Genomic DNA, 27,978 nt, shown 5'->3' with positions numbered 1-27,978 from the left:
CCCTTGGTGGGCCAAAGTTTTAACAATAACAACCATTTATGCCACTGTAATAGAGTCCTTAAATCTTGAAAAACCGAATGCTTCAGGATCTTAAAGTGCCATACCTCAAATGGTTTTGTTGGAATCCATCTCAAAGTTTAGTTTCAATAATCTTAATTTGGTCATTTCAGAATTCAGAAATATTTTAAAGCAGTCCAAGTTTAATTTACTTTAAAATGCGATAGTTGGGATCAACAAAGCCCGCAACAAAACACTTGTAGTTCCCAGGAGCTACTGTACTGCGCATACAACGGTGAACCCAGCGGACCAAAAGGGCTGAAGCTCCGCTTGCGTTGCTAGGTGATGGGCTGGACTTCCTGGGGTTGCTAGGTAACGGAGCAGTGCCCTTCCACTGAGACTCAACATTGAAATATTGGCTTGTTTTCCAGAGATCAAAAAACGTTAGGATCTTGGGTTGTCTTGGTCATTTCATCCTAGTTCCATTATTATTGTGTTTTCCTCATTTTCTTGTTTTGATTACGCCAGCCTTGTTTAGTTCAGTCCTTTCTCAGTGATTCTAGTTTGTTAATCTATTCCTTGTGTTTTGTCAAAGGTTACTCTGAGCTTCACACTGCAGGCCTTAATGCTAAATTCCGATTTTTCTTGTGAAATCTGATTTTTTTTTTTTTTTTTGCGTGGTCCTTCACAATTCCAAATATATGCGACTTGTATGCAATCTCCCGTGTGAAATGCAAACGACTTAAAAATGTCCCGCATGCGCAGTAGAGGGCGCAATAACGTCACACTTGAACCATAAAAAAAGAAGTGCTCAGTGTTTGTGGGAGTAAACGTGGATGGTATTGAGAATAATTTACGACTTTAAAGTTGTTGTCCAACCGGAGCCAGTTCATTAAAAACTTAATCCTCTTGATCGTCCGCCACGGCTGTTGTTTTTCTTCCCGGTTGCGCGTAACAGGACGCAGAACAGTGACGTTTGTCGAGTATCGATGACGTTCAGGTACAGATTCAGGTCACATTTGAAAAGATCAGCTACATATCGGATGTAGGACCACATATCTAAGTGGCCTGGGTCTTAAAAGAAATCCGATCTGTAATTTTCAAATTGTCATGAAGAAATCAGATACAGGTGGCATTAAGGCAAAAAGGGTGGGGGAGGAAATGTGATTTAGGTCTCTTCAGGCTGCAACCCCTCACACCTGCAATCCATTAGCTAATCGTCCCAGGTCTTTTGTTCCAACTTTCACCCTCACAGTATTAAAAACCCTTTTCTATTGGTTGAAGGATAAAGACAATAATTGATGCTGAGTAAATCTTATCCCTAAGAAATAAACAGATGTCTCTTTGTTTCTTTAAGTTTGTAATAGGATGACAAAGTTGTTGTTTTAAAAAAATGTTAATACATTGCACATTCATTCCACACAGCCAAGATGGCTTTAGAATAAAAAATGGATGACAAAAATTGTTACACATTTAAATTTCCATAAACTCTACAAACATATTTTTGTATTTTCTATGGTTCCCATTCCAAATATATGAATCACTTAACATAAGATTTGGACTCAAATTATCTATTTTTTGTTAGTTTTGCTTTATTTGGTATAAAGACAGACAAACTGCTTTAAGGTGGAAGTACAGAAAAAAAACAACACTTCATGTGCCATAGAGTCCCATTACAGTCTAGAAATACCAGAACACAGAATTAGTTCTGTCATCAATGCAAAGACACTTAACATTCAGATCATGACAGACACACAAACCTACAGTAACCCTCCTGACACAGCTGAAACACCCAGGAACAATTTACAAATGCACATTTTGTCAATGAGGCCCGTTTAGCTGTATCTGCTCGGCATTCAAAGCTCATCATTATGCGCCGCTCATGAAATGCCCTTTGTTTTGGTAGTTTAACGCTTGGTTGAAAGGACGCTTTGTGCAGCAGTGGGACAGAATGCGCCTGTCTTCCTGTCTACTTGCTAGGCATGGCAGCAGCTTCGGCTCCATCAGGCTTGGCCTTGCTGGATATGGAGTAATGATAAGTCCTCATGGACTCCTCGACCTTCTTGAAGTCGGGGCGATCCTCGTGGCTGGAAAGAGAGAGAGAGGGAAGAATGTGAGAGATCTTGGTTTAGAATGCTAAAAGTGATAAATAAAACCTTAGTTATTATCAATCTGATAATACAAGGCTCATACAGCAGCATTTATGTCACCTCAGACTATTATTTGCTGCATGTTTGAAAACAAACCTGACTCAATCTTTGGAACTTCGCAGCAATCAAATAAAAATGATGCAAACTATAAATGTTGTCTACACTTTCTTTTTATTTGGACTTTTTCTTGTTTCTACTTATCTAAGGATGGAATAAAGTCCTCATTTGTTTCTTTATTTTGTAGATTTTTAGATTTAGATGTAAACATATTCAGACCCATTGCACTTTTCTATAACTGATCATAATATAAAGTTGCTGTTTAGTGTATTTTCTTGAGGTTTACGTGACACATGCATCCCTGCCACTCCAGTCTCAAATCTTCTATAGGCTGAAACAAGTTTTCTAGGATGTATTTATCTCCTACTTTCCCATCAACTCTAACCTGAGGGCGCTCCAGTTGATTTTTTTCCAACTGGAAAATCAGAATTTCCCAGTTCCAAGTACAACTGGAATGCAGCATGAATTACTGAGGTAATTGGTTGCACTGAGTTTAGTTTATGCCAAAATGAAAGGGACTGAAAACTAATCCACTCCATATGATTTTATTTGTAAAAATCCGTTAAATATTTTCCCCTCCTTTTCACAACTTTTGGTCTGTCTCATAAAATTCAGATAAAATGCACTAAACCACTGATGCCCAAACTTTTTGGCATGGAAGTAAAAAATGTCAAGTTGCAACTATTTTTAGTGCTTTAATTATAATTGCAAAAACTTTTATATTTTTATTTTTACTTGATCAATAAACTAAATACACAACATTTTAATGAAATAAGCAATCAGTTCTTTGTAGATTTAAAATAAAAAAGGGTCTTGCAGGTTTGCCAGATTAAGACAAAAAACAGAAAATCATATACTAAACTTTTCATCTTTTTCTGGATTGTTTTGTCTCTTTTTAACAACAAGAAAAGTTTATGGCTCACTCTTTTTTCCCCAAGTTTGCTAAATGGGCCTTCCCAAGTCTGCCTTTTATTAAAAACCACTGGATGTTTTTGATCAATATTACTAATAAGTTAAATAAAAAGCAAAACCCTGGATGAATACTTTGTATTACACATTACATTTTCCATTTGAAGATTTTAAAATGTAGATCTACATCAACTCGCTGAAGCAACAAACCAATTTTAGGATATTCTTGAAATGTGATCACGGGTTCTTTGGACACCCCTGCACTAAACATTTAATGGGTGTAAATACATTGCGAGGCTCTGTATGTCAACTGCGAGGTGAATGAGATTTGGTTTCTTACGAATGTGTCCAGCACTCTCTCATCAGTGTGTACATCCTCTCTGGACACGCTGGCGGACGCTCCATACGGCCCCCGTTGTTAATGAAGGCCGTGACCTCCTGACCTTTCATTTTCTGGAGAAAAGTCAGAGAGGTAGAAGTTGTAGCATGACGCTTAAGAGTTCTTCAAATCCTGGTGAGAATCTTTCATAAATTCACTCTTGCAGATTGCTGTTACCTTGTAGGGTTTTCCTCCGTAGGAGAAGGCCTCCCACATGGTGACGCCAAAGCTCCAAACGTCACTTTTACTGGAGAATTTGTGGAAGTTTATACATTCTGGAGCGTACCACTTCAGTGGCCATTTACCTGCTGTACGAGCCTGGAAACATCATTAATTGATGGTAAGCAAACACAACAATTTTACTTTTAAAGACTTCTTATTCCATTTAGTAATGAATAGTAGGCCGTGATTATTGTCTCTCATCCTTAAAGAAATGTGGCTGCGTACTTTGTAGTAGTTGTCATCTGCTCCCAGTGCCTTGGAAAGCCCAAAGTCACTGATTTTGGCGAACTGCTGGTTGACCAGCAGGACGTTGCGAGCTGCCAGATCTCTGTGCACAAAGTTCTTGTCCTCCAAATACTTCATCCCCATCGATACCTGGTGCATCAGGTTGACGATGTCCTCCACAGACACAGTTTCCCTGAGACGGATACGAACAAGGAGAGTCTGAGCAATAATGATAGTCTGTCTTGAATGGAGGAATTGTGATTTGATGCTTTTATTTTCTGTTTATCTTGGTTTGGTTTTGTTATATTGAAGTATTTTTTTAAATATTGCTCAGTTTGATGGCTTGGACTTGTTGTTCCTGCTGTTGGCACTAGATGTCCTCAGGTTCCTTCATGTGTTCCAGCTCTTTGTTCATCTTTTGTTTCATATTTCTAATCCACTAACTTCTGCTGATCTTCCCAGTATATTTGCTCATTCTCCAGTATTTTTACTTCTCAGATCCTCTGCTTACTTAATGTGTTAATTGTTTTTTACTTAATCTTTGGTTAATTTGAAAAGAATCTTGTCTTGTATCTGAAATTAGCCTCCTACAAATGCTCTTTTGAGTACTTACCCTGACATAAGACAAAATTATTTATATAGTACATTAAAAAACAAGGTAATTCAAAGTGTTTTACATCATAAAAACATTATAGTCACCAATTCTGAAACAAATAATAAACAGTACATGATGGAATTCGTAAATCCCATCATCAAGCAAATATGCATCAAACATATTGATCGATGTTTCACTTATAGCTAAAGGAAAGAAATCCTAAACAGGTGGGTTTTAAGTCTAGATTTAAAGGAAGTTAGTGTTTCAGCTGTTTTGCAGTTTTCTGGAAGTTTATTCCAGATTTGTGGTTCATAGAAGCTGAATGCTACTTCTTCTAGCTAGTTTGGTTCTGGTTCTGGTGATGCAGAGTAGAACCAGAACCAGAAGATCTGAGAGGTTCTGGACGGTTGATGCAACAGCAGCAGATCTTTAATGTATTGTGGTGCTAAGCTGTTCAGTGATTTATAAACTAACAACAGTAAAGTCTATTCTCTGAGCTATAGGGAGCCAATGGAAGAACTTTAGAACTGGTGTTATGTGCTCTATTTCTAGTCAGAATGCCAGCAGCAGCGTTCTGGATCAGCAGACCTGTGAAGGTACTGTTGCAGTAATCAATGCGACTAAAGATAAATGCAAGGATGAGTATCTCTAGATCTCGCTGAGACATAAATCCTCTAATCCTGGAGATGTTCTTCAGGTGGTAGAAGGCTGATTTTGTGACTGTCTTTATGTGGCGCTGAATGTTCAGGTCAGAGTCCATCACTACTCCCAGGTTTCGGGCCTGATCGTTAGGTTTTAGTTGTAATAACTGAAGCTGTGCATTGATTCTAGTTCGCTCCTCTTTAGGTCCAAAGATAATAACTTCAGTTTTGTTTCTGTTTAGCCGGAGAAAGTTTTGGCACATCCACACATTTATCTGTTCTGAGCATCTGTTCAGTGATTGGATGGGTTCTGAGTCACCTGGTGACATCGTAATGTAGAGCTTTGAATCATCTGCACAGTTAATCTTATTTATTGTTATAACCTGAGGGAGAATGTAGATATCAAATGGTACGGATCCCAGGATTGAACCTATTGGTACCCGACATATGACTTCTGTTTGTATTGATGTACAAATATATTTTTTAATTGACTGGTTGCCAACTGCAGTCCTCGAGATTTTACTCTCCTGCAGGTTTTATATGTCTCTCTGCTCAATCAGATCATTGAATTACCTCTTCAGCATCCCATTAATTTTATTAAAAGGTATGAGTTATGAGTTATTCATATGATTCAGGTGTGTTAGAGCAGCAATGCATCTAAAATCAGTTTTAATTTCACACAAAGAGACACAGAAGTCACATTTAAATTAATGTTCTCTCCCCATTGTGTTTTATAAACACTGCAGGAAGTTAATGTATTGATTTGTTTCCATTCAAATAGTTTTAAAAACATTTATTTATTTTCTCCCCTCTGCATACTCACTTTTTGGTGGAGAGGAACTTGTTGAGCGGACCGGCTGCTGCCATCTCCATGACGAGCATCAGGTGCTCGGCATTGCAAAGGCCCAGCATGCGGACGATGAACGGGTTGTCCAGCTGGTGCATGATCTCTGCCTCCCTCATCATCTCGTCCTTCACCAGCTTTTCATTTTCACTCTTCAGCACCTTGATGGCCACGTCTACCTGGCCTCTGTGGTTACAGAGTTAAATATTGTCGTTAAGCAGTCATAAATCGTGTGGAATATTGTTGCTGGTTTTGTAAAAAAATAGTGTTAATCTCACGATTCTGTCCTGAGGACGCCCTTCTTGACGCAGCCGAAGTTTCCAGAGCCGAGCTCCACCTCGTCCATGATCAGCTGGTCCCGCTGGATGTTGAATTTCTTGATCTCATTCGGGTTGTGATATGGGTTAAATCCATCACAATCCATGGGCAGAAGGTCGCGCTCTTTAGGCACAGAAGTAACTTTCTTTGAGGCCAGCGCAGCAGCTGATAGAGGAATGAGACATGTTCAGTGTGTTTATAAAAATAAGCTCCACGTCCAAATAGTAGTATTGTTTTCATGCATAAAAGTATACTGGGAACAGAGTATGTTCTATTTAAGCAAAACTAAATAAAGGGTATTAAAGGGTCAGTATTATGTGTTTTCTGGGTATATATTGCCACTTTATAGCTGTTAACAGCCCCTGACATCTAGAAGGGGCTGTTCTAGCACCTCTGCTGATTGGCTGCAGAAAAGCACCAACACCATTGGTCCAGCAGATGATGACCCAGTCAATCAGACGCTGATGAGGCCCACCTGCACTCTATAAAAGGCGACTGGAAGAGGCTTTGTTCAGGTGTCTCCCAGCTTTGCTGTTTGTGGCTGATGACTGGTTTGGGCAGCTTTGAAGTACTTTGTTCTGCTGACCCATTTTTGCTCTGCTTAGCAGTTTTAACTCTGATCTTGACTGACTTTAAAGCAATCTAGAAACTTGTGTTTGGTGCTTCCTTAGTATTCCTTTAGTGTTTTTCTTTTGGGTTGTTTTAAATTTAGCTTAGGCTAACTTGTTTGGTTATTTTTGTTTAATTGGTGGAGGTTCACTTAACCCTCTTTAGTTTGTTAGTCTTCTTTTGAGTGTTAACTGAGTTTTGTTGTATTGTGTTTTGTTTGTGAAACTACCCTTTTTGTAATAAATACTTTTAAATTTCACTTCTTTCTCTGGACACTTCTTTGAACCTCTAGACAATAGGGTTTTAACAATAACACAGTCAAGTAACTGTTATCTTCAGTTGTTACAAAATTATAAATAAAATGTGATATGCAGAAAGATTAAATAAATCTTGAAATAAACAAATTAAAATATGATTGACAATAGCAATATTTTTGTTTTTATTTCATGGGAATATTTATGAATAACAAAATTTATTTTGTTCATAAAATAATTGAGCAGATTCACTCAATTTTGATGAAACTGCTCTCCATAGTTTGGTAATAAAAGTGCTGCGTTACAATGTAAATAAATAACTGACCTCCTGGCGGTGGTGTGTATGCATTCGGTCGAGGTCGCCTCTGAAAGGAAAACATCCAGATAAATCTCATGGGTTGAAAAAAGTGCTGAATTTTAACAGAGATGGATGTGAATACTTACTTCTGAAGGAACACTGGGTTTCTCTGAAACATTGAAAGAGACACAAATAAAAAAGTATCCATGCCTTTTGAACCTTTTCACATTTTGTCACACTACAACCACAAACTCTAGTGTATCTTATTGAAATTTTATGGGATAATCTGGCACAAAAACATGGCATAAATGTGAATTAAAAGGAAAATTGTGCATAGTTTTCAAACCTTTTTATAACTAAAAAGTGTGGTGCAAGTTTGAATTATAAACTTAAACCACTGAAGAGGAAAGCTATTGTTAAAAGAATGACACAAGCCATACAGGAGACAACCAAACAAAAAAAAAAAACATTGTGGTCATAGGAGCCTGACCTTAAAACTTATGCCTTTATTTAAAATACTATCTATGTGTGATGGAAATATAATTCTCCATTTATCCTAAAACACAGATCCTCTTTTTGTCTCAGTTAAAATCCCAATAAAATAAATTTAAGTTGGAGGTTGCACTATGACAAAATGTGGAAAATTCTAAGGGATATGAATACTTTTGCTATTTATAACTGAACAAGTACAACATGTTTTATTACGTTCTACAGTTTTGCCGTTGACGCAGGCCTCCCCGAGGACAGTTACCAGACCATCAGGCTTCATCTTGAGATACTCAACCAGCTGAACAGGCAGAGGAAGTTACAGTCATTTAAAGGTCTTGAGCTGCTGCAGAAATAAAGGTAAAAATAATAAAAAAAAAGAAAATGGAGGCTCTACCTGCCACAGTGTGTCAAACTTTGTTCCCTCCGGCATAGCCAGCTTCCCTGATTTGTCCTGCTGGATCTGATAGTGGTAAGCCGTTTTCCCGTACATCATAGAGAGCGCAAACGAATTAGCCTCGTCTCTGTCTCTGACACTAACATACACAAAAAAAATAAAATTGCATAAAGATCTCAGATGTTGATAGCTCAAAACATCAAGTGGCAACACAGAGAGGCAGAGCTGTGAGGCTTACAGAAACTTGCCGTCTGGCTGTGCTCCAGAGTAAAGCCTCCTCTCCCCTTCGAGTCGAGTGATTTTTCCGTGATACCAGGGCATCTGTTCATGGGCGGTGGTGGCGATCAGCTTCTCAAGCTGAGGAGCCTGACTGATGACGGCCTGCTCCATGGCTTCTCCCTGAACAAACGCAGCAGAAATGTTAAAAGTGGTCCTCAACGTTTACACCCGCATGTGAAAATGGCTGCAAACAGATGTGCAATTGTAAAACTGTACATCTTTGAAAAGTAGACGTGGAGCTTCCTGCACAATCAGCAAGAATGCAGCAAGTGATTTCTGAACAATAAAACACTAGTCTTTTCCAGCAGCCATTGTACAGCCAGCTGACCAAAAGGTGCTGGAGTTTGGATTTTGGGTTGCTAGGTGATAGGCAGAGCTTCATATGGGTTGCTAGATAACGTAGAATGTCATTATGTACAAAAATGTGCAAAATGTGGATTTTGCATAATAGGTTGCCTTTAAGTACTCATGTACGGATAATCATTGATTATCATATTTTTATTTTATTTATATTATTGAAGCAACTGGAAAGCTGGGTAGGACTGTCTTGTCCAGAACTTAACTGGTTTGAATCTTGTGTAAAAAACAGGGACTTCTTTGTGTTAGTAGGTAATTTCTTATCAAAACGGACAGAAGTCACATGTGGGGTTCCACAAGGTTCAACCCTGGGACACCCCCAGTTTAATATCTACATGCTCCCATTAGCTCAATTTATAACAACAAATAAGATTAGTTAATATAACTCTTCAAATTGTTATTATTCCGAGTCACTAACCAGAAACTAAACTGAAGTTATTATCTTTGGACCTAAAGAGAAATGATCTAGAAACGACGCACAGCTTCAATTATTTCAGCTAGAAACCAGCGATCAGGCCTGAAATCCAGGTAAAGTGATGAACTCTGACCTGAACCTTCAGAGTCGCATAAAGACAGTTACAAAGTTGGCCTTATATCACTCGAACATTTCCAGGAATAGGAATATTTTTGATAACCCCATCTGATCTAAAATGGTGAATCTGATTTATTATCTGACAGTGAGAAAAAATGATTGTCTTTTTAGTGAACATCCAGTTTTAGCTGTATGTGTACAAATAATGTGAGAAGGAGTGACTCAAATCCCTGATGTGCAACGTTTTGGTGCAATAATATTTAAGTGAAATTGTCATTAACATTGTGATTTTTCTCAACCTGATCAAGGGTAACACTTCTGCAAAGTGTTTCTCTTGGAGATTTAATTTGCCTGATCTGCCAGTGTTTTTATCCCTCATTAAAAACCAAAATGTCTTACTCTAATTCTAACCCTCAGCTGGCAGAATATTTCACTTCGCACTTTCTCATGTACTTGTTATAAGTCATACATGTTCCATTTTTGTTCTTTTAAGTAAATGTACTCAAATTAAAGTTTCAAATTGTCTAAATTTCTTGGTGAGTTTAATCAGCTGCAGATGAATTCAGTGTAGATCTTTTAAGGTGCTGTACACTGCAAAACCACAAAATCTTACCAAGCATTTTTGGTCTAGTCTCTACTGCAAATATCTTATTACAGGTTGTTTAACATTGATGAAGAAGTATTAGTACTGGCAGATTATTTCACATATAACATTGAAAAAATGCCTTGTAATAAGTAAAATAATATGCCAATGGAACAAGTATTTTTTTAGTCACTATTAAGGAATTATTGAGTTAAAGCAAGCTTCTTTATCTTGCTGAAAAGCTACTTATAAGTTAGTTTTGTTTCATTTCTAGTGTACTAAGATATTGGCAATAGAAACGAGACCAAAATCAGTTGGTGAGATCTTGTGTTTTTGCAGTGTATTAATAGATTTGTCTTAATTTACTGGATTAGAAAGTAAATGAAAATATTTTTGCTTCACATTAAATTAGGCATCCTTAAACCAGAAGTGAGTAAAGTACCCAAAAACTGTACTCTATTAAGAGTAGCACTACTTCAACACATTTTTAGTTAAGTGAAAGGAAAAAAGTAGCCATCCAAGAAATTACTCAAGTAAGAGTGAAAAAAATACTTGGTAAGAAGTCTACTCAAGTACAAATGATCATTTTTTTAATATTTAAAAGTTACAAAATCAGGCAGATCAAAATATAAACTTCAGTGGAAATTTTGGTATTTTAAGGACAAAAATGACAATAATTCATGTAAGTCACAAAAATAACAAAATCAGACAAAATAAAAAAAATTCCAAATCAGTTTCTTTCAATAAAAAACTTATGAAACAAAACCTGCAGGTGTGTCTGGATTTTTTGTTAAAACGTTTTTGTTTTTCATTCAGTGGGTAGAAAATCCATGAATTTCAGTCAAGAGTAGAGATACTTCATAGTAAAATTACTCAAGTAGAAGTACAAACTACAGGGTAATAAAAATACTCCTAAAAGTACATTTTTTTTTCGAAAAGTTTCTCAAGTAAAAGTAATTGAGTAAATGTAACTAGTTAGTACCCAACTCTTCCTTAAACTCAGTCCTAAGAACTGCAGTGTAGTAAAATTAAACCCCCTTAAAAACAAGGAATTTGCACGTCTTAAACAGAATGAATGAATTTCATGCCTCACCTCCAGGTTCCAGGTCTGCTTGACGTACTCCCTCAGCATGTTCTCCCTCATTTTGTCGAAAACGCCGATCTTTACGGGCATCTCTGGAGGACGCAGACATGGCTTCTTCAGGAGACACACCAGCCCATCGGGGTCCTTGCTGTAAAACTCGCAGAGCTCCCCGGGGCCGCAGTGAGGCTTCCCTCCGGAGATGCAGTAAGTCCCGTTCATTTGTTTCTCTATGGTGTAGTGGTGAAACTCCAGGTTCCAGACCACAGACAGGACGTAGCCTCCGAGGCTGCGGAGGCACTGTCTCAGCAGGAAGAGGCCGTCCGACATGCCGGCCAGCTTCAGGTGCTGCTCGGCGTCCGAGCGACTGATGCTGCCGTAGAAGAAGGGCAGCTCGACCGCGGGGTCGACCGACATGTTGAGGCCTGGGAGGAGTCAATCTGAACCTGCTCTTGAAGTTCTGGACGAATATTGGCAAAGAAAACTGGATAGAAAGAAGAAAAGAAAATGTAATTTTGGAATTTAAATTCACTTTGTGTCACTTCTTATCTTCCTCTATCAGTCCTACTCATCCGTCTAAGTTCATTTACAAAACGAAAAAAAGAACCAGACGTGGACAGAATCCCCAAAAGTTGTACTCAAGTAAGAGTAGCACTACTTCAACATAATTTTACCAAGTCATTTTGGCCTAGTTTATAGTGCAAATATAACAAAACTAACTTACAAGTAACTTTACAGCAAGAAATAGCAGCTTGTTATAAGCCAATAATTCCTTAACATTTATGAAAAAATGCAAGTTCCATTGGCAGATTATTTAACTTATAATGATACTTTCCCCATGAAATAATCTGCCAATGGAACAAGTATTTTTTTTTTGTCAATATTAATGATCTAATGCCTTAAAACAAGCTGCTATTTCTTATTCATTTCAGGTGTAGTAAGATATTTGCACAAGAAACTAGACCAAAAATACTTAAGATTTTGTGTTCTTGCAGAGTAAAGTGAAAGTAAAATGTAGCCGTCCAAGAAATTATTCAAGTAAGACTAAAAAAGTACTTGGTAAAAGCCTACTCAACTACTGAGTAACTGATCAAATCATCAGTTGTTTAATATTTAAAAATTACATCATCAGATGGACCAAAATGTAAAGACAAGTGGAAATTTTGGTATTTTAAAGATGAAAATGACAATAATTCATGTAAGTAACAAAAAATAACGAAATCAGGCAAAAGAAAATTTTTCCAAGTCAGTTTCTTTCAATAAAAAAACTTAAACTTTTAACAAAACCAGCAGGTGTGTGTCTGTGTCTGGTGGATTTTTGTTTAAAACATGTTCATTCATTCAGGAGAAAATCCAGAAATTTTACTCAAGTAAGAGTAGAACTACTTCATAGCAAAATTACTCAAGTAAAATTAAAAACCACAAAGTAATTTCTTTTTTTTCCAAAAAAGCTACTCAAGTAAATGTAAATCTAAAATGACATTCTCACCTCTTTTTATTCCGGTTTGTTGTTGGGCTCCAGGTAACGGTGGCAGCTCTAAGTCGAATCGCGTCTTTCAGGAGTTTCAGCTTAGCGGCGAGGAGCTGGGAGGGGAATTATGCGTCTGGATGAGACATTCAGCTTTAAACACCCACACTTTAAGATTGCATGTAGTTTGCAGATTAACAAACTGGTGACAAAGCCACAACAGGAAACTGCAGTCCGCCCTCACAGCCTCATTTCTCCAGCATGTCGCTCTTCCGTTGAACAGGTGCTCTTTGGTTCTAGATGATTCCCTCTGCTTCAGAGGGTTCAATGTTTATAAAAAATAAATCCCCTTCAGTAGAAAGTAACTCAATGTCTGGGGATAAATTAGACCTAAATACTTCTAAACCGTATTTGTGTGTCTTGACTTGGGAATTTGAGGTAAACTTGGTGCCGTCTAACATGACGACACAGAAAAGATTAAAATCATGCAGTCTGGAAAATTTCCGTGATAGAAGAACGAACCTGCAGGTTTCAGCCAGAAACGATCACAATGCAGCAGTTTAAAAACACACAGAGGAAGTCTTGAGAAAGGCAAACGAAGATAAAAATCGAAATTGAGATTTATTGTTAATCGACTCAAACCATTAAACCCAAACAGAACCAAACAGCTCTTTGTTCGAGGTTTTGTATCTTTAAAAGCATCAAAACCAGTTGGGCTTTTTTTTTGTTCTTTTTAAAGTTTTGTTTTGGAAAGTTTTGCTCACTCGTATCTTTGCCTCAATGCCATCCACATCACCATTTTCCATTTTCAGTTTAAAAGAAAATGCTTTTAGCACTCGAACAAGGAAGCTGCCTTGTTTTCACATGCAGATAAAATTTTTAAAAGATAAGAAAATGCTAAAAAAAAAACAAGGTGTTTGACCACAGTTTCCTAGCTTTACATCTGAGTTAGTACCCACATCCACAGTGGACAACCAAACCTAACGGCACAGCTGCCACATGAAGAGAGACTCCACTGTGGCTTGACCTCCCAACTCACCACAACAAAGACAGCCAGATGCTGCAGCGTGGACACAAACGCCGAGTGTTGATGGATGCTGCACCAGAAAACAACCCAAAGGAAAAAAATACACAAATCAGCTGCTTCTTTCAGAGCTTTGGGGTTTTGAAAAGGATTAAACTTGGCCAAGCTACCACATGTGACAGTAACCTTCACCTAAACCCTGACAGAGCAAGTGCTGCAAGCCTCTAATGGTTTGTATTTCATATCAAATCCTTGTGTAAGTAACTTAAGCTTCACTTATCTGTTTTTTTTCTTCACTCTGAACAACATTCAGTTAAAAACTAAGAATAAGAAAAGTAATTTTAGATCAAAAGTGGTGCAGGACCAGTTTATGCTATAAGTGCAACATAAACTGGTCCGGAGTTCAGTGCTTTAATCCAAAATTGCTTTTTAAGAATCATAATTTGTAATAGGAACATAGGCAATCCATTTATATAAATATAAATAATCAATGGATGAACATACAGCTCTGGAAAAAATTAAGAGCCACTGCAGTGAACCCCATTGAAAACTTCCTGGTTATTTCATTTCAGATGTTGATTCCTGAGCTCTTCCTGAGTTAAAACATTAGTATTGTTGTTTCTAAATGAATATAAACTTGATTTCTTTGCATTATTTGAGCTCTGATAGCACTGCGAACGTCTTTTTCGTTATTTTGACCATTTCTCATTTTCTGCTAATAAATACTCAATTTTAGCTTGGAATATCAGAGACATGTTGTCAGTAGTTCATAGAATAAAAGAACAATGTTTATTTTATTCAAACATATACCTGTAAAAAGTAAAATCAGAGAAACTGATCATTTTAGGTGGTCTGTTAATTGTTCCAGAGCTGTATGTGTTTATATACAAGTATATATGTTCGCTACATTGAGCAAACGTCAATATAAACGTTTTCTCAGGCTTCACTGAAGTGTCCAAGATTTTGTTGCCTTTTGTAGCAAGTTGGCGCCATTTTGTCCAGGTATGGGCATCTTCACCTCCGCATTTCTTTTCTTTTCTCCTCATCATCAACCTCATGTCATTCTGAGTGGCGACATTATGGTATAAAATCTGTTTCACTGCCATTTATATTCTTAATTAGTCCATTAGTTTTGATGTATATTTCAGTATTCCAACCTCTTTGTTATCGTTCTTTAGTTTCTTGATTATTTATTGCAACAGATCAATAGCATAGCTGGTTGTTCTGGGATGGGAGTTATTGACTATTTGACTGTAATCTATTTTTATTAATAAATCATCATACTTTGGAGAAACGTTGTTGTCTTGTGCTTATTCTGGTATATGTGCAGTGTTCACTGTCCAGTAGAGTTGAATTAATTCCAGACTTTGTTTTTTTTTAAACTAAAAGAAAAAAGAATCATAATTATTAATAGTTAATAGATACATAGGCCAGACAGTGATTCTGTCCCTTTTGCACCACAGTGTGCATGCAAAACCCTTTGTGGAGATGAAAACCAGCGTTGCATTGAACCCTGAACCAGAAATGGTGACTTGAGTTGCACTTCAGTCACAAAAATAAGATTTCAAACTCAAATTAGATTTTCTCCTTAAAGACTTTAGTCTTGACTTGAACCTCACCGCCCTTAAAGTCCTGTGGTTCCAGCACAGCAAAACAACTAAAATCACAAACAGTGCTACGATAAAAACGAAACTGTTTAGACTGAAGGATATTCAAGTATTAAAATGAACCACAGATATTCACAGATACTCGCCAGTGAATCTGAAATTGGGTGAATGTTCTACGGATGTGCAAGTTAATATTCAAAAAGACTCCAAAGCTGCAAAGTTTTGACTTGGGGCTTTTCACCTCACATTATTGCTTTACTTTGTGTTTGTTGCATAAAGTTCTAATAAAATGGAAAAAGTTAATGGAAACCTCTGTGACCTCAACACGGCCAATCGAAAAAGAAAGCAAACTTAATCACCAAAATTCTCAACCAGCGTTTTGAATGTTGCCGCCGTATTTTCATAATTACGCTATGTGTTTGTAAAGTGGTGTACGATAAACCAACACGCACAATAAAAGCAGCAGCTAAGTGTCAGCTCAGAAATCATTTTTAAAAGCTGGAGACAGCACCATAAACCACAAGAACAACAAGTGAAGCAAGCGAGGCGACACATGACACAGTTCCTGTGACAGCTTTGAACCCCAAAACTTGCGTGGTATCTGTCACCTTGTCTGGAGGGAAAAGACGTTTTAAGGTGGAAAATGTTTGCACGTCCCTCTAATATGCATCAGATATTTTCACAAAGGAGGTGTTGGAAAGTAAACTGATTGTGACTAAGTGAACGGTGGAAGGAATACTCTAAATAAGTCTTCAAAAAGCACAGGAGTATGGAAATAGAGAAGAAAAGCACGATATCTGCTTGTTTTTGAAATATTAGAGCAAGCCTCCTTAAATGGGGCAAAGACCGTCAGCGAAAGATGATTATTTTACCGTAAATGAGCATTTCAGGGTAACAACTCTAATCTCAGGTTGGACAGGTTTTATAAAACTCTCAAGGCAATGATCTGGAAGGGGTAAATGTTTTATTTAATCCCTCCTAATGATGCAGAATTTTCAAACAACGTGAAATTCAAGAGAGATGCAGAGATAAACTAAGATTGGCTTGAGAGATGATAAAAAAATGTTGCTAGCAATAATAAGAAGGAACAAACAAACAAAAGCCACATGTAAAAATAGACAAGGTGAGAAAAGCGCAATTCTACACAACTACAAACAAATATAGATTTTGAAAATTATTAACAATACATTAATGCTTTGAGCTTAAAGCAAACACAGATATTTGCCATCATAAATGTTCTGTAGGTTAAGTGGATGATAGAAGTTGTAATGCTAAGGTTGCTAAATTATATTTTCAGATCATTTAGCTGTTTAATATACATAACTGGGTAACTCAGGGAAAAAGCAGATTTCACACAATGAAAGCATATTTTAAAAAAATAATATGAACATTAAGCGGAAGAAGATGGGTGGATGATCATTATTGCTTTGAGACTGATGCTAACATAGATGCTTGCTGGCTTTAATATTCTGTAGGTTCAAATGTTTGGATTTTAGAAGTTGTGATGCTAATGTTGCTAAATTATATCTTGAGAACATTTAGCCGTTTAATATGTACATGTAACTTTAGGAAAAAGGGAAATTGACACAATTACAATCAAATACAGATTTTGAAAGTTGTTAAACAGTATCTACATTATTCCATTGAGCTTGATGCTGACATAGACGTTTGCTAGCTTAAATGTGCTGTAGGTTCAAATGTTTGAATGATAGGAGCTGTGATGCTAACGTTGCTAAATTATATGTTGAGAACATAAAACTATTTAATGTATGCAGATAACTAGGTAACTCTGGAAAGGAAAAAGATATTTTACAAAACAACAAGCAAATGCAGATTTTGAAAATTATAAACAATATCTACATTATTGCTTTGAGCTTGATGCTAACGTACAAATGTTTGCTAGCTTAAATGTTCTGTAGGTTTAAATGTTTGGATGGTAGAAGTTGTGATTCTAATGTTGCTAAATTATATTTTGAGAACATTTAACTGCTTTATATCCATAACTTTTATACTTTTATGATTAAATGAATCACTGTAAATATGATGCGATGGGAAATGTGCTGAGATGTGCAGATGCTGAGATATAAGTTATTTTTTATATTTCTGCTGGCTGGAGAGAAACAGATAATCACAATTCAAGGTCACCGTAATAGGAAACCGGTTTTACTCCTTTATGTTTTCTCTTAAACTCACTCCTTTGATGAGAATACCATCAGAACGCGAACGTAGGATTTGTTTTTATTTAATTACATAACTGCGATGAAGACGTGGACGCTGTCTTCAGTTTTTAAGGTCATGATTATTTGTGCTGCATTATCAGGAAGTCCGGTTGCTGTTATGTAACTTGAGCATTCTTCTTTAAACTTATATCAGGTTTTGAATCTGCGTAGGCCTCCGACGACAAACAATCCCCACATTTGACTCTTTTTCTGGATTTTTTTTCCTATTGTTTCAGCGAAGGGCATTAAAGGTCTTGATGTGGGTGGTTTTGGATCAGAAGCCGATCTGCTTATCAGATCAGAGGCTGAAATGACCCAAGCTGAACCATAATATCCTAAATCAGGGGAAACAATTGCCATTCAAATAAACTGTTGACTCAGCTGAAACGTAAACACTTGAGATTGAAATCCACACAAAAGCAAGTTTTAATGATTTTTTTCCCTCAATAAGTCCTGCTGACCACTTCAGTTCAGCTGTTCGGCTGTTCAGTTATGTCGATTAAGATTTTATAATTTGGAGGATAATGAGTCAAATATCTTCATGACATGGAGTAGTGTTAAATAATTTTAATAATACAAACAAGAAAAAAAAAATCAAGCTTCCGATCTAAAATACATCCAGTAAGTTTAGAAAAATGTTACAACCAATAAAAGACAAACATGGGAATCTGGAGTGTGTTTAAATTTACCAGCCTTTGGTTTTCCATTCTGAGGCACAATGAAAGCAGCTATTTATAATCTGTGCATGGAATTACAGCTTGTCTGAGCCAAAGCAACAATACTTTGGCAAAATTATGTGGTGAACACCTTTTTTTTCTTTGTATACCTCACGCATAATTGAGAGAAATTTCTCTTATTGCAGAATTAACAAAATAGTATAATATAGATGAAAACATGTAATTCAGATTGTAAGAAACTACAACATTTAATTTGTTTTTGACATTTTTAAGCACCACTTTGTGCACGCCTTAATAAAATAAATTTCAAGTGTTGTTTTTGTTTGTGTGATACTATTTAATATAAAAAAAACACATTTCTTTTAAACAATCAGATCTAACAAAACCTACTTACATTTCACTGCTTCACAGCTGTGATGTTGTTGCTTCTGAGACAAAGATGCATCTGCTGATCTGAGAGAAGCGCATGGTGTCGAGAAAAAGGGAGGTTATAGAGAAACGACACACACACACACACACACACACACACAGAGCCAAAGCAACCACCAGTCACACATGCACACAACGGCAAACTCATGCACAAAGATCAGCCATTAGATTGACTTCCACCTGTGACGCTCGATCTGAGCTGTGCAGCTCCCCACTTCTGCAGCTCACCAATAATCACTCGGTATTAGGGGAGATTGCTTTGTTGTTTTTTTTTTTTGTGAATACATTGCCCACCTCTGGGCGGGTTTGTATAGCAGGAGGTGTTCCGTTTAGGTGGATTTACCCTTTATTTTGCTTTCATGCTGAAAATTAGAGAAGAAAGCAATTATTACAATTATGTGAAGGAAATACTGAAAATGAATAAACAACAACAACAAAAACATCTAAACTTCTGTCCTTAAAGGGAGTTGTTATAAAATGTTTGAGTGAATTTCTAAAATAGTTGGTAAAATGACCATTTTACCAATTTGACACTTGAACTGGCTGTGTTTTTCACATCATAATGTAACTTTTGATTCTTTGTGCGTTCCTTTTCAAACAATGGATTTGGAATTAAACACTTATTAAAAAGGCAGAGCTGTAGTTAAAACGTTTTTCTTTTCTTTGATATACTATAGCATGTGCTTGCCAGTACAACTGCTAGCATAAAAAAAATCACAGATTTTACTGATAATCACAGAAGAAGTTTGCTGTCACGTACTCTTCGTTGTTGGTTGTCAAACGTGACAATTGAGAAACAAAGATTATCACCAGAGAATGGAAAAACACCTATTTATTCTCTATAGCTGAAAACAAAATATCAGCAGCTTAAAAAAACATATACAGACAGGTGATGGAGTCCAACAAGACATGTAGGTCCATACACTAAGTTAAAAAAATGTAAATTAAGAGACTAAAGTAATACAATAACAAGAACAGTCATAATATTATGAGAAAAAAATTGTAATATGTGAAGAAAATTCTAATATTTAAAAAATAAAGTTGTAATATTAATTTTCTCTCGTAGTGTTATGACTTCATTCTTGTAATTTTATGACTTTATTCTTGTAATTTTATGACTTTGTTATTAATTGTATTATTTTTTTTAATGTCTAACACTCTGTTGTAGTCCAGTACATAAAATGCAAGAATTGGGTTGTAGAGCAGTAAATACAGCAGGATAATCTCTATCTGTCAAAACTGTCATTTTGACAGTAACTAAAATAATACACTGCAAAAATACATGGTTTTACCACATAACTTTGGTCTAGTTTATTGGGCAAATATCTTAGTTCACTTGGCAGATTGTTTCACTTATAATAAGACATTTTTCCCATGTTATGAGTAAATTAATCTGCCAATAGAACGAGGGCTTTTTTAAAAAAAAATCAATATTAAGGAATTATTGATTTAAAATAATTCCTAAATTAAAATATGCTACATCTTGCTGAAAATGTATAAGTTAGTTTGGTCTTATTCCAGGTGTAGTAAGATATTTGCACTAGAAGCTAAATGAAAAACACTTGTTAAGATTTTGTGAGATTTGGGTTGGCAGTATTTTGTTTTGTTGTAGACAACATGATTCTTTTTTTAATAGCCTGTAATTTTTGACAAATTTGATAGGGTATATGTTCTGTCAGTTCATGTCATAAGAGATTATGTTTCCTCTAAGCTATTAAATTAAACAATGTAAATTGAAAAGTATTTTTTTAGTCTCCTTTATTAATTATTTCTCATTAAAACAAAATTGGGACAACTTATCCCACAACCAGGTTGGTTGCCACAAACGCACAAGTTGTATTTGGTGTTGCACATCTTTAGACGAAAAAAAAAAACTGTGTCATAGGTGATTAGTTTAATCAGGTTCGACAAACTTCCAGCATGGGCATCTTCATAACAATCGGCGTTGCCTGTACTGCCTGAGCCTGACGCTCGTTTTATGACGTCATCACAGGCGGCCACTTGTAGTTTTTAACCATACTTAACATTAACACCACAATATTATAAACAGCGTTTCCCTTTACACCGGAGCGGCCTTAAAAACGTACAAAAGACTAGATGCTAATTAGTTTTTTTCCCCATACATGCTAGGCTACATGACGGTGCGGCATTGTCTCCATAGGTACGGTTAGTGTATCTTCTCCATAATGTGATATTTGAGATATTTTTAATCATACTTACTAATAAAGTATATGAACGTTAATCTTCTTACCTTTTAAAAAGTGTTCGCTGCAAATCCGCGGTTACACCGAAGGCTGACAGTCATTATGATTGACGGCTGCTATCCATCGCTGCCTTATCTTTCCTCATTCAAAGTTATTAAAATAAAATGACAGGTTTGATTTTCATCTTTGTCTGTGTGGCTGGCAGCGCGGCACCCTAGTACCATTTTTAAGGCGAAATCAACTAAATAGAAGCGATATTAGGTTACAGATGTCTGTTTTTGGACCAGCTTAAAGAGCGCATTGGTTGTTTTGACGTCTGTCATAAGTGGGCGGAGTTCTGGAGAACGTGACGTCACGTGACTTTTATTCTGTAAGTTACTGCTAACTGTGCTTTAAAATATTGGGAGATGATAACTGAAATGGCGCAAGGTGTTTACTAACTGAACCAAACTTTCACTGCTAATATGTAAGTTAGCTTTAATCAGTTTTTGTGCAAGTTTATGTGAATTATTGACATTTAGATCTCTAGAGATAGTTCACAACCCTAGGTGACCAGCGGTTCTAATGTAGGGTAAAGTAGAGATTTCCATTGCTGCACCTGTGAAGTGTTCACACCACCAAACCAGTGGCTGGGGTTATAAACACACACACACACACACACGCACACACACACACACACACACACACACACACACAGGGCCAACCCACCCCCCTCCACTGTCTCAGGCTGCAGCTGCTTTCTTGAAGTCTGGCAGCCATGCAGCAGAACTGAATCAAGTCTGTCAAATTCAGAGAGACTAAAACCTTTCGGAGACATGTGTTCCTTCAAAATAAAAGCACAGACACCAACTTACATAGTTTCCATTGTAAGTGGATGAAATGTTCCCTCAACAGATGCCATTGTCTGACGACATTAGGTGGTCGGTAGATTTGGAAAGCAGCTGGTTATATTTACTCAATTACATTTATTTGAGTAACTTAAAAAATACTTTTAGTAGTATGTTTACTGCAGTAATTACTAAGTAGCACTGCTCTTACTGGAGTGAAATTCTGAGTACTTTATCCACTGTGAGTAACTTCACCAGACACACACCTGCAGTTTTTGTTAAAGTTAACTGTTGTTGCAAATAATGCTAAGTTGACATTTTAATGCACTTTTAATTCAACTTTTAGTGCAACTTTACATTAAAAATGTCATTATTATTCAAATGGCACTTTATGACAACAGTTGTGTTGTTTATTATGACTCCTTCATGTTCATAACAGGCATCATTTAGATTTTTGATCAGTTGCTCAGTACTTCAGAAGTATTTTACCAAATAATTACCAAGTAATCACTGTCAATCACTCTCTGTGTGACGCTGGTCATCCGCTCCCTCTTGCTCTCTGCTGTGCTATAGCCTGTTGTGAATGCTAGGCCAGTTAGCATAGCCACTGATGACAGCAGATAAATGGTTTTCCTGTAACAATAAGTTGTTTCTCAGCCATTAGCACATTGAGAGGCGAGTACATGATGTTGACTGACAGCGACTGACAGCACTAAGACCCTTCTCCTGTGTCTGATTCGTTGTGTTTGGTTGGGAGGGGTGCAGTTCTTCACGCATTTCTTCAGCAGTAGTAGCTCAGGGAGGATTTAAAAACATTTATTTTTATATAAAAGATACAAACTGCAACTTTACACTTTTAACAAGTTATCCGTATCTCTCATTTCTGGTTTACATTCTAAGGCTGAACTCGAACTTTATTCTGAAAGGACTTGGGATCGTTTCCTGTTTGTGCTTCGGGGCAGCTTGACGAAACTTTCTCGGCTCTGGTTCTGTAAAGTTAAAGGAGTCGAGGTTTAGTCTGCCGCCGCCGGCGCCGCCTCCTCTCCGCTCGGCTGCAGGGGGACAGAGGACAGACTCTCACCAGACTCTCCTGCAAGGGGACACGGGCAGGTAAGACCAGGCGGTGCGGCTCCTGCTCCCTTCTTTTCTTCTCTTCTTTCATGCACAGATCAAGGTGGGGGGAGCAGGACTGATGCTGGCAGGACTCAGTTCTCAACTCTTACCTCTCCTGCCCCTGCAGCACTGTTCCTGCTTAAGCTTTGCATGTCTTTCATCAAGATTTTGCGTGTTCTCTAGTTTCATGAAATGCACAAGTGCTTTTCTTTGGACTCGGTCTTTATTTCCTAAAGGAGTCTTCTTTTCCTCAGGAGTATATTTAGGCTGTGGTTGCCTCGGTGGCTGATGACACGGCAGGCTTATGCGTCTTTTGCCGGTCAGTGGATGATGTGGCTGTCAGCTGCCATCAGGTAACTGAAGGCTTGCATTGTTTCCTTCACCGGCGGGGGGAGCAACTCGCGGTTCTGCAAAAATAAAAGCACTAAATCCAGTTGCAGTGGACATGTCGGTGTCATCACAGCCAACTTTTACATTCTGCATGCACAGCTTATGTAACGTCATCCCAGGTAGCTCACAGATGTGCAACACAGTTACGCTTTTAAGTCAAACTCATCCTTTTGGTTCAATCAGTGCTGCTTTTGCAGAACTTTGTTTAGGTTTTAATGATACATTTTATATGTATTGTGGGTTGGAAAAGTATTCACACTCCTTGAACTTTTCCACATTTTGTCACATTAGTATGTAGTAAGTAAAAAAAAAAAAGGTATTTGGTAACAAAAAAAAGTAACTGATCAAATTACCAGTCATTTAACGTTATAAATTACATTATCAGATGGACCAAAATATAAAGTTAGGTGGAAATTTTGTTATTTTAAGGACGAAGATGACAATAATTCATATAAGTAACAAAAAATAACAAAATCAGGCAAAAGAAAACATTTCCAAATCAGTTTCTTTCATTAAAAGACTTATGAAACCTGAACAAAAACGGCAGGTCTGTGTGTCTATGTCTGGTGAATTTATGTTTAGATGTTTGTTTTTCATTCAGCAGGTAGAGAATACAGAAATGTTACTCAAGTTAAAGTAAAACGTACAGTGTAGTGAAAATACTCTTAAGTAAATTTTTTCAAAAAGTTACTCTAGTTAATGTAATTGAGTAAATATAACTAGTAACTACCAAAATCTGGAATTTACTGTGAAAGATCAACAAAAAGTGGGATACAAAATGGGAAATTTTACATGATTTAAAACAGTTTTTACAAATAAAAAACTGAAAAGTGCGGTGTGCAAACAAACTTGACTTATTGCCTTCAGAAATTGCCTAATGGCTGTTAATTATTACTCTAATCTCAGTACAGATGCAGCTGCTCTGTTAGAGCCTTAGGTTGGTTCACAGCAGGACATTTTTACAAATAAAAAACTGAAAAACCGTGAATGACACGAAGTCCCTGAGAGAACCTCAGAGAGAACATGCAAACTCGATGCAGAAAAATCTTCCATTCTTCCTGCTGCAAGACAATAGTGTCACCAACTTCACTGCAGAAGGACGTTTTGCTGAGTTTTCTTTCTGTTAAAACATTCCTGTTTCATGCTTTGCTGTCCACAACTCGGTGTGAAACTTGCCCTTGAAAACACTTGAAAAGGTTTTGATTCTCAGTTTCCTCAAGGCTGCGGTTGTTGCTGCAGCTTTTTCTGCTACATGTTTTCCTTCCACTCAACTTTTCATTAACATGCTTAGATGCAACACTCGTCCTTAATTTTGTGTAGGACAGAAAATTACATAAAAATCCCCTTTTTGTTGGCCTATGTAATATTTTTGGGTTTTGATTATTTGAGTTTTGAAATAATGGTTTCTCATATCGCTCTGTAGGTAATAAATTTAATACCTAGAGGTATATTTTGAATTAAATAAGAAAATTCGACAACATTTTTGAAGATTTTCAAATTTATTAAGATGCTTTTGCGTTTTTGTTCCAAGAATATCCAAAATATCCATATTTATTATTAACATTATGGTGAAAAAAGTGGATTCAAACTGTTTTTAAAGTTGCTGACAACTTTGATGTTTGGCTGCAACTAACAGTCATTTTAGTAATTGATTATTTTGACACCTAATTGATTAATTTCTTTAAAAAATGGCACATTCTGCAGATTTTTTAATTCACCATTTAAGCCTTTTTATACAATATTTGGAGTACATTAAAAAGTGCAAATAAAATAAAAAATCCTTTTAAAATTTAATTCCATAAAATACAAGTTTATATTGTTACATAGTATGGATCTGCTAAAGAAATACTTGAAAGGCTCAGGACTTTGACTAAACATCTGTACACTGTAGAGCTCATTTGTTGATTTTTCTTTTTATCTTTTAATGGATAAAAATTTTAGGTGAAGCTAAAACTTGACAAATATCTTTTTTTAATCTTAAATGCAAAATGTCTAGATATTGCTTGCACAGTTTTGGCCTAATTACTAATCCGAGTTTGTTGTTCTTTTAGAAAATTACCTTTTTTTGATTAATCAATTATTAAATTAGTTGACCATTATTTATTCACGATTGTTCTGATTAATCGTTTACTTGGATCATCAGTTTTATAGTGATACTGATTAAATGATGCTAAATGTGAGGAACTTCCTGTTCTGTGACAGTCATTTTGTGCATATTAGCAGTTTTGGATCGCTGCCTCAGAGCATTTAAAAGGCAGAGTAAGAAAACCCTCTGCTACTATCTGTGTGCTCTGTTCCCTTCACTCCTGGCTTGCTCGCTTTGTGTTGAGTCAGCTCTCTCTCTCTCTCTCACTAAATATTGTTTCAGACTCGAGAGGCACATTTTCAGAGCGAGGGGAGCACATCCGAAGCTCTCCCGCCTGTTTACGTTCCCACTTTTCATCTGCACTCTGTTTATTTGGGGAAATCTGCAAAGGAATGCCAGGCCTCTTTCTCTCTCTCTGTCTTTGTGGCAGACAGAGAGTTTAGTCTGAGATGTAGCTTTCTCTCTCACCTGTTTGGGTTTTCTTTTAAACATGAAGATTCGCTTGATTCTAGACTTCATATTTCTATAATGAAAGCAGAATTATGACGTTGGACTTACGAGCCATTTGATCTCCCCCCAAAGCCCAAAGTCCTATTAAAAATGACTGCCAGTTTAATGAAATAATAAACTGAACCTAAAACTGATTCATGAGCTACTCCCTGATCAAAGTGGAGGCAGTTTGGGGGAGAGTGCTGCTCTCGGAGCTAAGCTGTGGGACACTTAGCATCTGTTCACTCCACACAGACTTTACTTTGAGCCGGTCATATGGCTTTGATTAGCGTACTTTGGTTTCGGATAGCTCCACTCTCCCTGGCAGCAGCTAAAGACAAGGACATCATAATTAGCTCCAGCATTTAAAGGAAAAAGCTTCAAAGGGGACCTATTATGCAAAACTTGCGTTTTGTACGTTTTTGTACTTCCTTTTGGGTCTCTACTGCTTCTAAAAACAGACCTTACAAAAGAACCACCCAGCTGCTTTTTAGTGATAAGTTCATGTTTTTTGGTGTCTGGAAAATGAGTCGCTTCAAAAACCTCTTGAATGTCACGTCACCAATCAGCAGGCACGTCTCGTTGCCCAGCAACCCCAGAGAAGCCCATAATGTTACCCAGCAACACCAGTGGAGCTCCACCCATCACCTAGCATCTAGAGCTAGTGTTTAGTTGTTGACTTACCATCCAGAAACCACTTGCTGCATTCATGTTTGTTGTCCAGGAGGCTCTACTAATGCTTTTCAAAATGTATGGTTGTATAAATGCGCATCTGTTTGCGGCCATTTTCATGTGTGAGTGTAAATATTGAGCTGGGAGGTATGGTTAGCAGCAGTTTATTTGGATTTAAAGGGGCACAAAAGCAGCTAAAAATAAAACTAAGCTAAAATCTCATTATCCAATAATGATTTTGTCCAAAAAATGTAATGAACATGTTTTTTCTATAGAGCTGTCGTAACCTGTTCAAGGTAGCGTAATAGGTCACCTTTAAGTGTGAAAAGCATCACACACTGCTAACCAAGAAGATGATCATGAAGATGTTTTGACTTCATTGCATTAGAGTTCGGCCCACCTACATCACATCCAGCTTTTCTCCGTCTTTCTAACAACAAGCCTTTTCTTTTCTGCCCTGCAAGCTGCGATAGCGTTGGAGGCTGTGTGGCCTGTCTGCAGCCCAGACCACTTTCCCTGCTGGCCACGGCCGCAGCTGTACGCTCCTTTTTCACAGCTCATCCAAGCAAAACACGGAGCGGAGAGTTTTGTCGCTTTGGCCTGCTGACAAACATGCGTTTTTGTTTCACAAAAATTATACGGCCCAGAGGGAAGGTTTTGCACAACACACCGCAGGAAGATGTACAACGCCGTCACCTCTGCATGACAGCCCACTCTCAATTATATGTGGAGTAATATTTCATAGGTGGAAATGGTGCAGGAAAGTGCGTGTGTGTTGTTGTTGTGGGGGATTTCTGAGGGGCTTTGCTTTAAAAAGCTCTTAGGGTCAGCACCGGGGGTCCTTTCCTCCTCCCTCCTTCCTGGGTTTAAATAAACACAAGGAGAGTTAATGGTAATGAAAAGCATTTGATATCAAGCAGCCGAGTTTAATATGCTAACAATAAATTGTAAGCGGGGAGGAGGAGTAATGAAAATGGAGGGGAGTTTAGCTCTTTCGCAGGAAATGACTGGGAAAAAGCCAGAGGGAGGGGGATGAGAGAGGGAGTTTTTTAGTTGTTCTGCTTATGAGGGACGCCGCAACAGCACAAAGACCCATTAGTCTGCTTTTACTGTATCGGCTGTACATTACTCCTCCTGACATGAAGCAGGAGACGCTTTTCTCACAATTCCTCAACTTTCGGTTTAAAGTATCTGTTTTTATTTTTTTTGCCTTCCTCTTTTCAGGAGGGAATTTGTTCCCCTCTGCTATCATCACCAAAAGGTTTCCCATCTGCCTCTGATTACCTTTGGCTGCAGTTGGTTAGCTGCCAGTCATCCGGGCCAGTGTGGCGTCTCCGCTCACTTTTGAATCCCCAAACGGCTCGGAGGGAGTGGGGAAGGAAGGTGGGCAGTTTTTAGACCACATAATAGCAGGAGTCCAACTGTTTGGCTAAAAATTGCCTCGTCAGCTAAAAAAAAAAAACAAGTCTGAGAGAAGGGCATTAAATGGTTTATTAAAAAGTCAGAGGAAATATCTGGTTGACATGAATGGTTATTGAGTTAATTGCCAGGTCTGTAATT

At 37.3% G+C, this 27,978-nt stretch overlaps 2 protein-coding genes across 2 annotated transcripts in view; one reads left to right on the top strand and one right to left on the bottom strand.

Annotated features, from left to right (window-relative positions):
• Positions 1–1,569: 1,569 nt before the first annotated feature.
• zap70 (zeta chain of T cell receptor associated protein kinase 70) lies at positions 1,570–18,868 on the bottom strand. Its single transcript, XM_007550936.2, has 14 exons — positions 18,603–18,868; positions 12,703–12,797; positions 11,226–11,697; positions 8,620–8,780; positions 8,382–8,520; positions 8,204–8,285; positions 7,645–7,667; positions 7,526–7,565; positions 6,298–6,502; positions 5,999–6,205; positions 3,940–4,132; positions 3,670–3,810; positions 3,454–3,566; positions 1,570–2,084 (listed from the first exon to the last, which is right to left on the bottom strand). Exons 3-14 carry the CDS (start codon positions 11,628–11,630, stop codon positions 1,967–1,969), a joined length of 1,827 nt encoding a protein of 608 aa, XP_007550998.1. The 5' UTR covers positions 11,631–11,697; positions 12,703–12,797; positions 18,603–18,868; the 3' UTR covers positions 1,570–1,966.
• A 3,703-nt stretch (positions 18,869–22,571) lies between these two features.
• The window catches only part of adamts10 (ADAM metallopeptidase with thrombospondin type 1 motif, 10), a 61,496-nt gene continuing 56,089 nt past the window's right edge, over positions 22,572–27,978 (top strand). The window contains exon 1 of the mRNA XM_007550935.2: positions 22,572–22,778. The gene's annotated coding sequence lies outside the window, so the exon portion shown is untranslated. The remainder of the gene's footprint in view (positions 22,779–27,978) is intronic.

Source organism: Poecilia formosa, unplaced genomic scaffold (genome assembly GCF_000485575.1).
Source record: "Poecilia formosa unplaced genomic scaffold, Poecilia_formosa-5.1.2 Scaffold38, whole genome shotgun sequence".
Lineage (NCBI taxonomy): Eukaryota > Metazoa > Chordata > Actinopteri > Cyprinodontiformes > Poeciliidae > Poecilia > Poecilia formosa.
The sequence above is the reverse complement of the archived record's forward strand: the minus strand, read 5'-3'. Positions and strand labels throughout refer to the sequence as shown.

What these genes read in the sequence shown, in the direction of transcription:
- zap70 (XM_007550936.2), bottom strand. Translation starts at nt 11,630, where the DNA reads ATGTCGGTCGACCCCGCGGTCGAGCTGCCCTTCTTCTACGGCAGCATC. An exon ending in AGCAGACCTGGAACCTGGAG is followed by an intron (nt 8,781 to 11,225) that starts GTGAGGCATGAA and finishes GCGTTTGTTCAG; the next exon opens with GGAGAAGCCATGGAGCAGGC. An exon ending in AGAGAGTGCTGGACACATTC is followed by an intron (nt 2,085 to 3,453) that starts GTAAGAAACCAA and finishes CTCTCTTTCCAG; the next exon opens with CCACGAGGATCGCCCCGACT.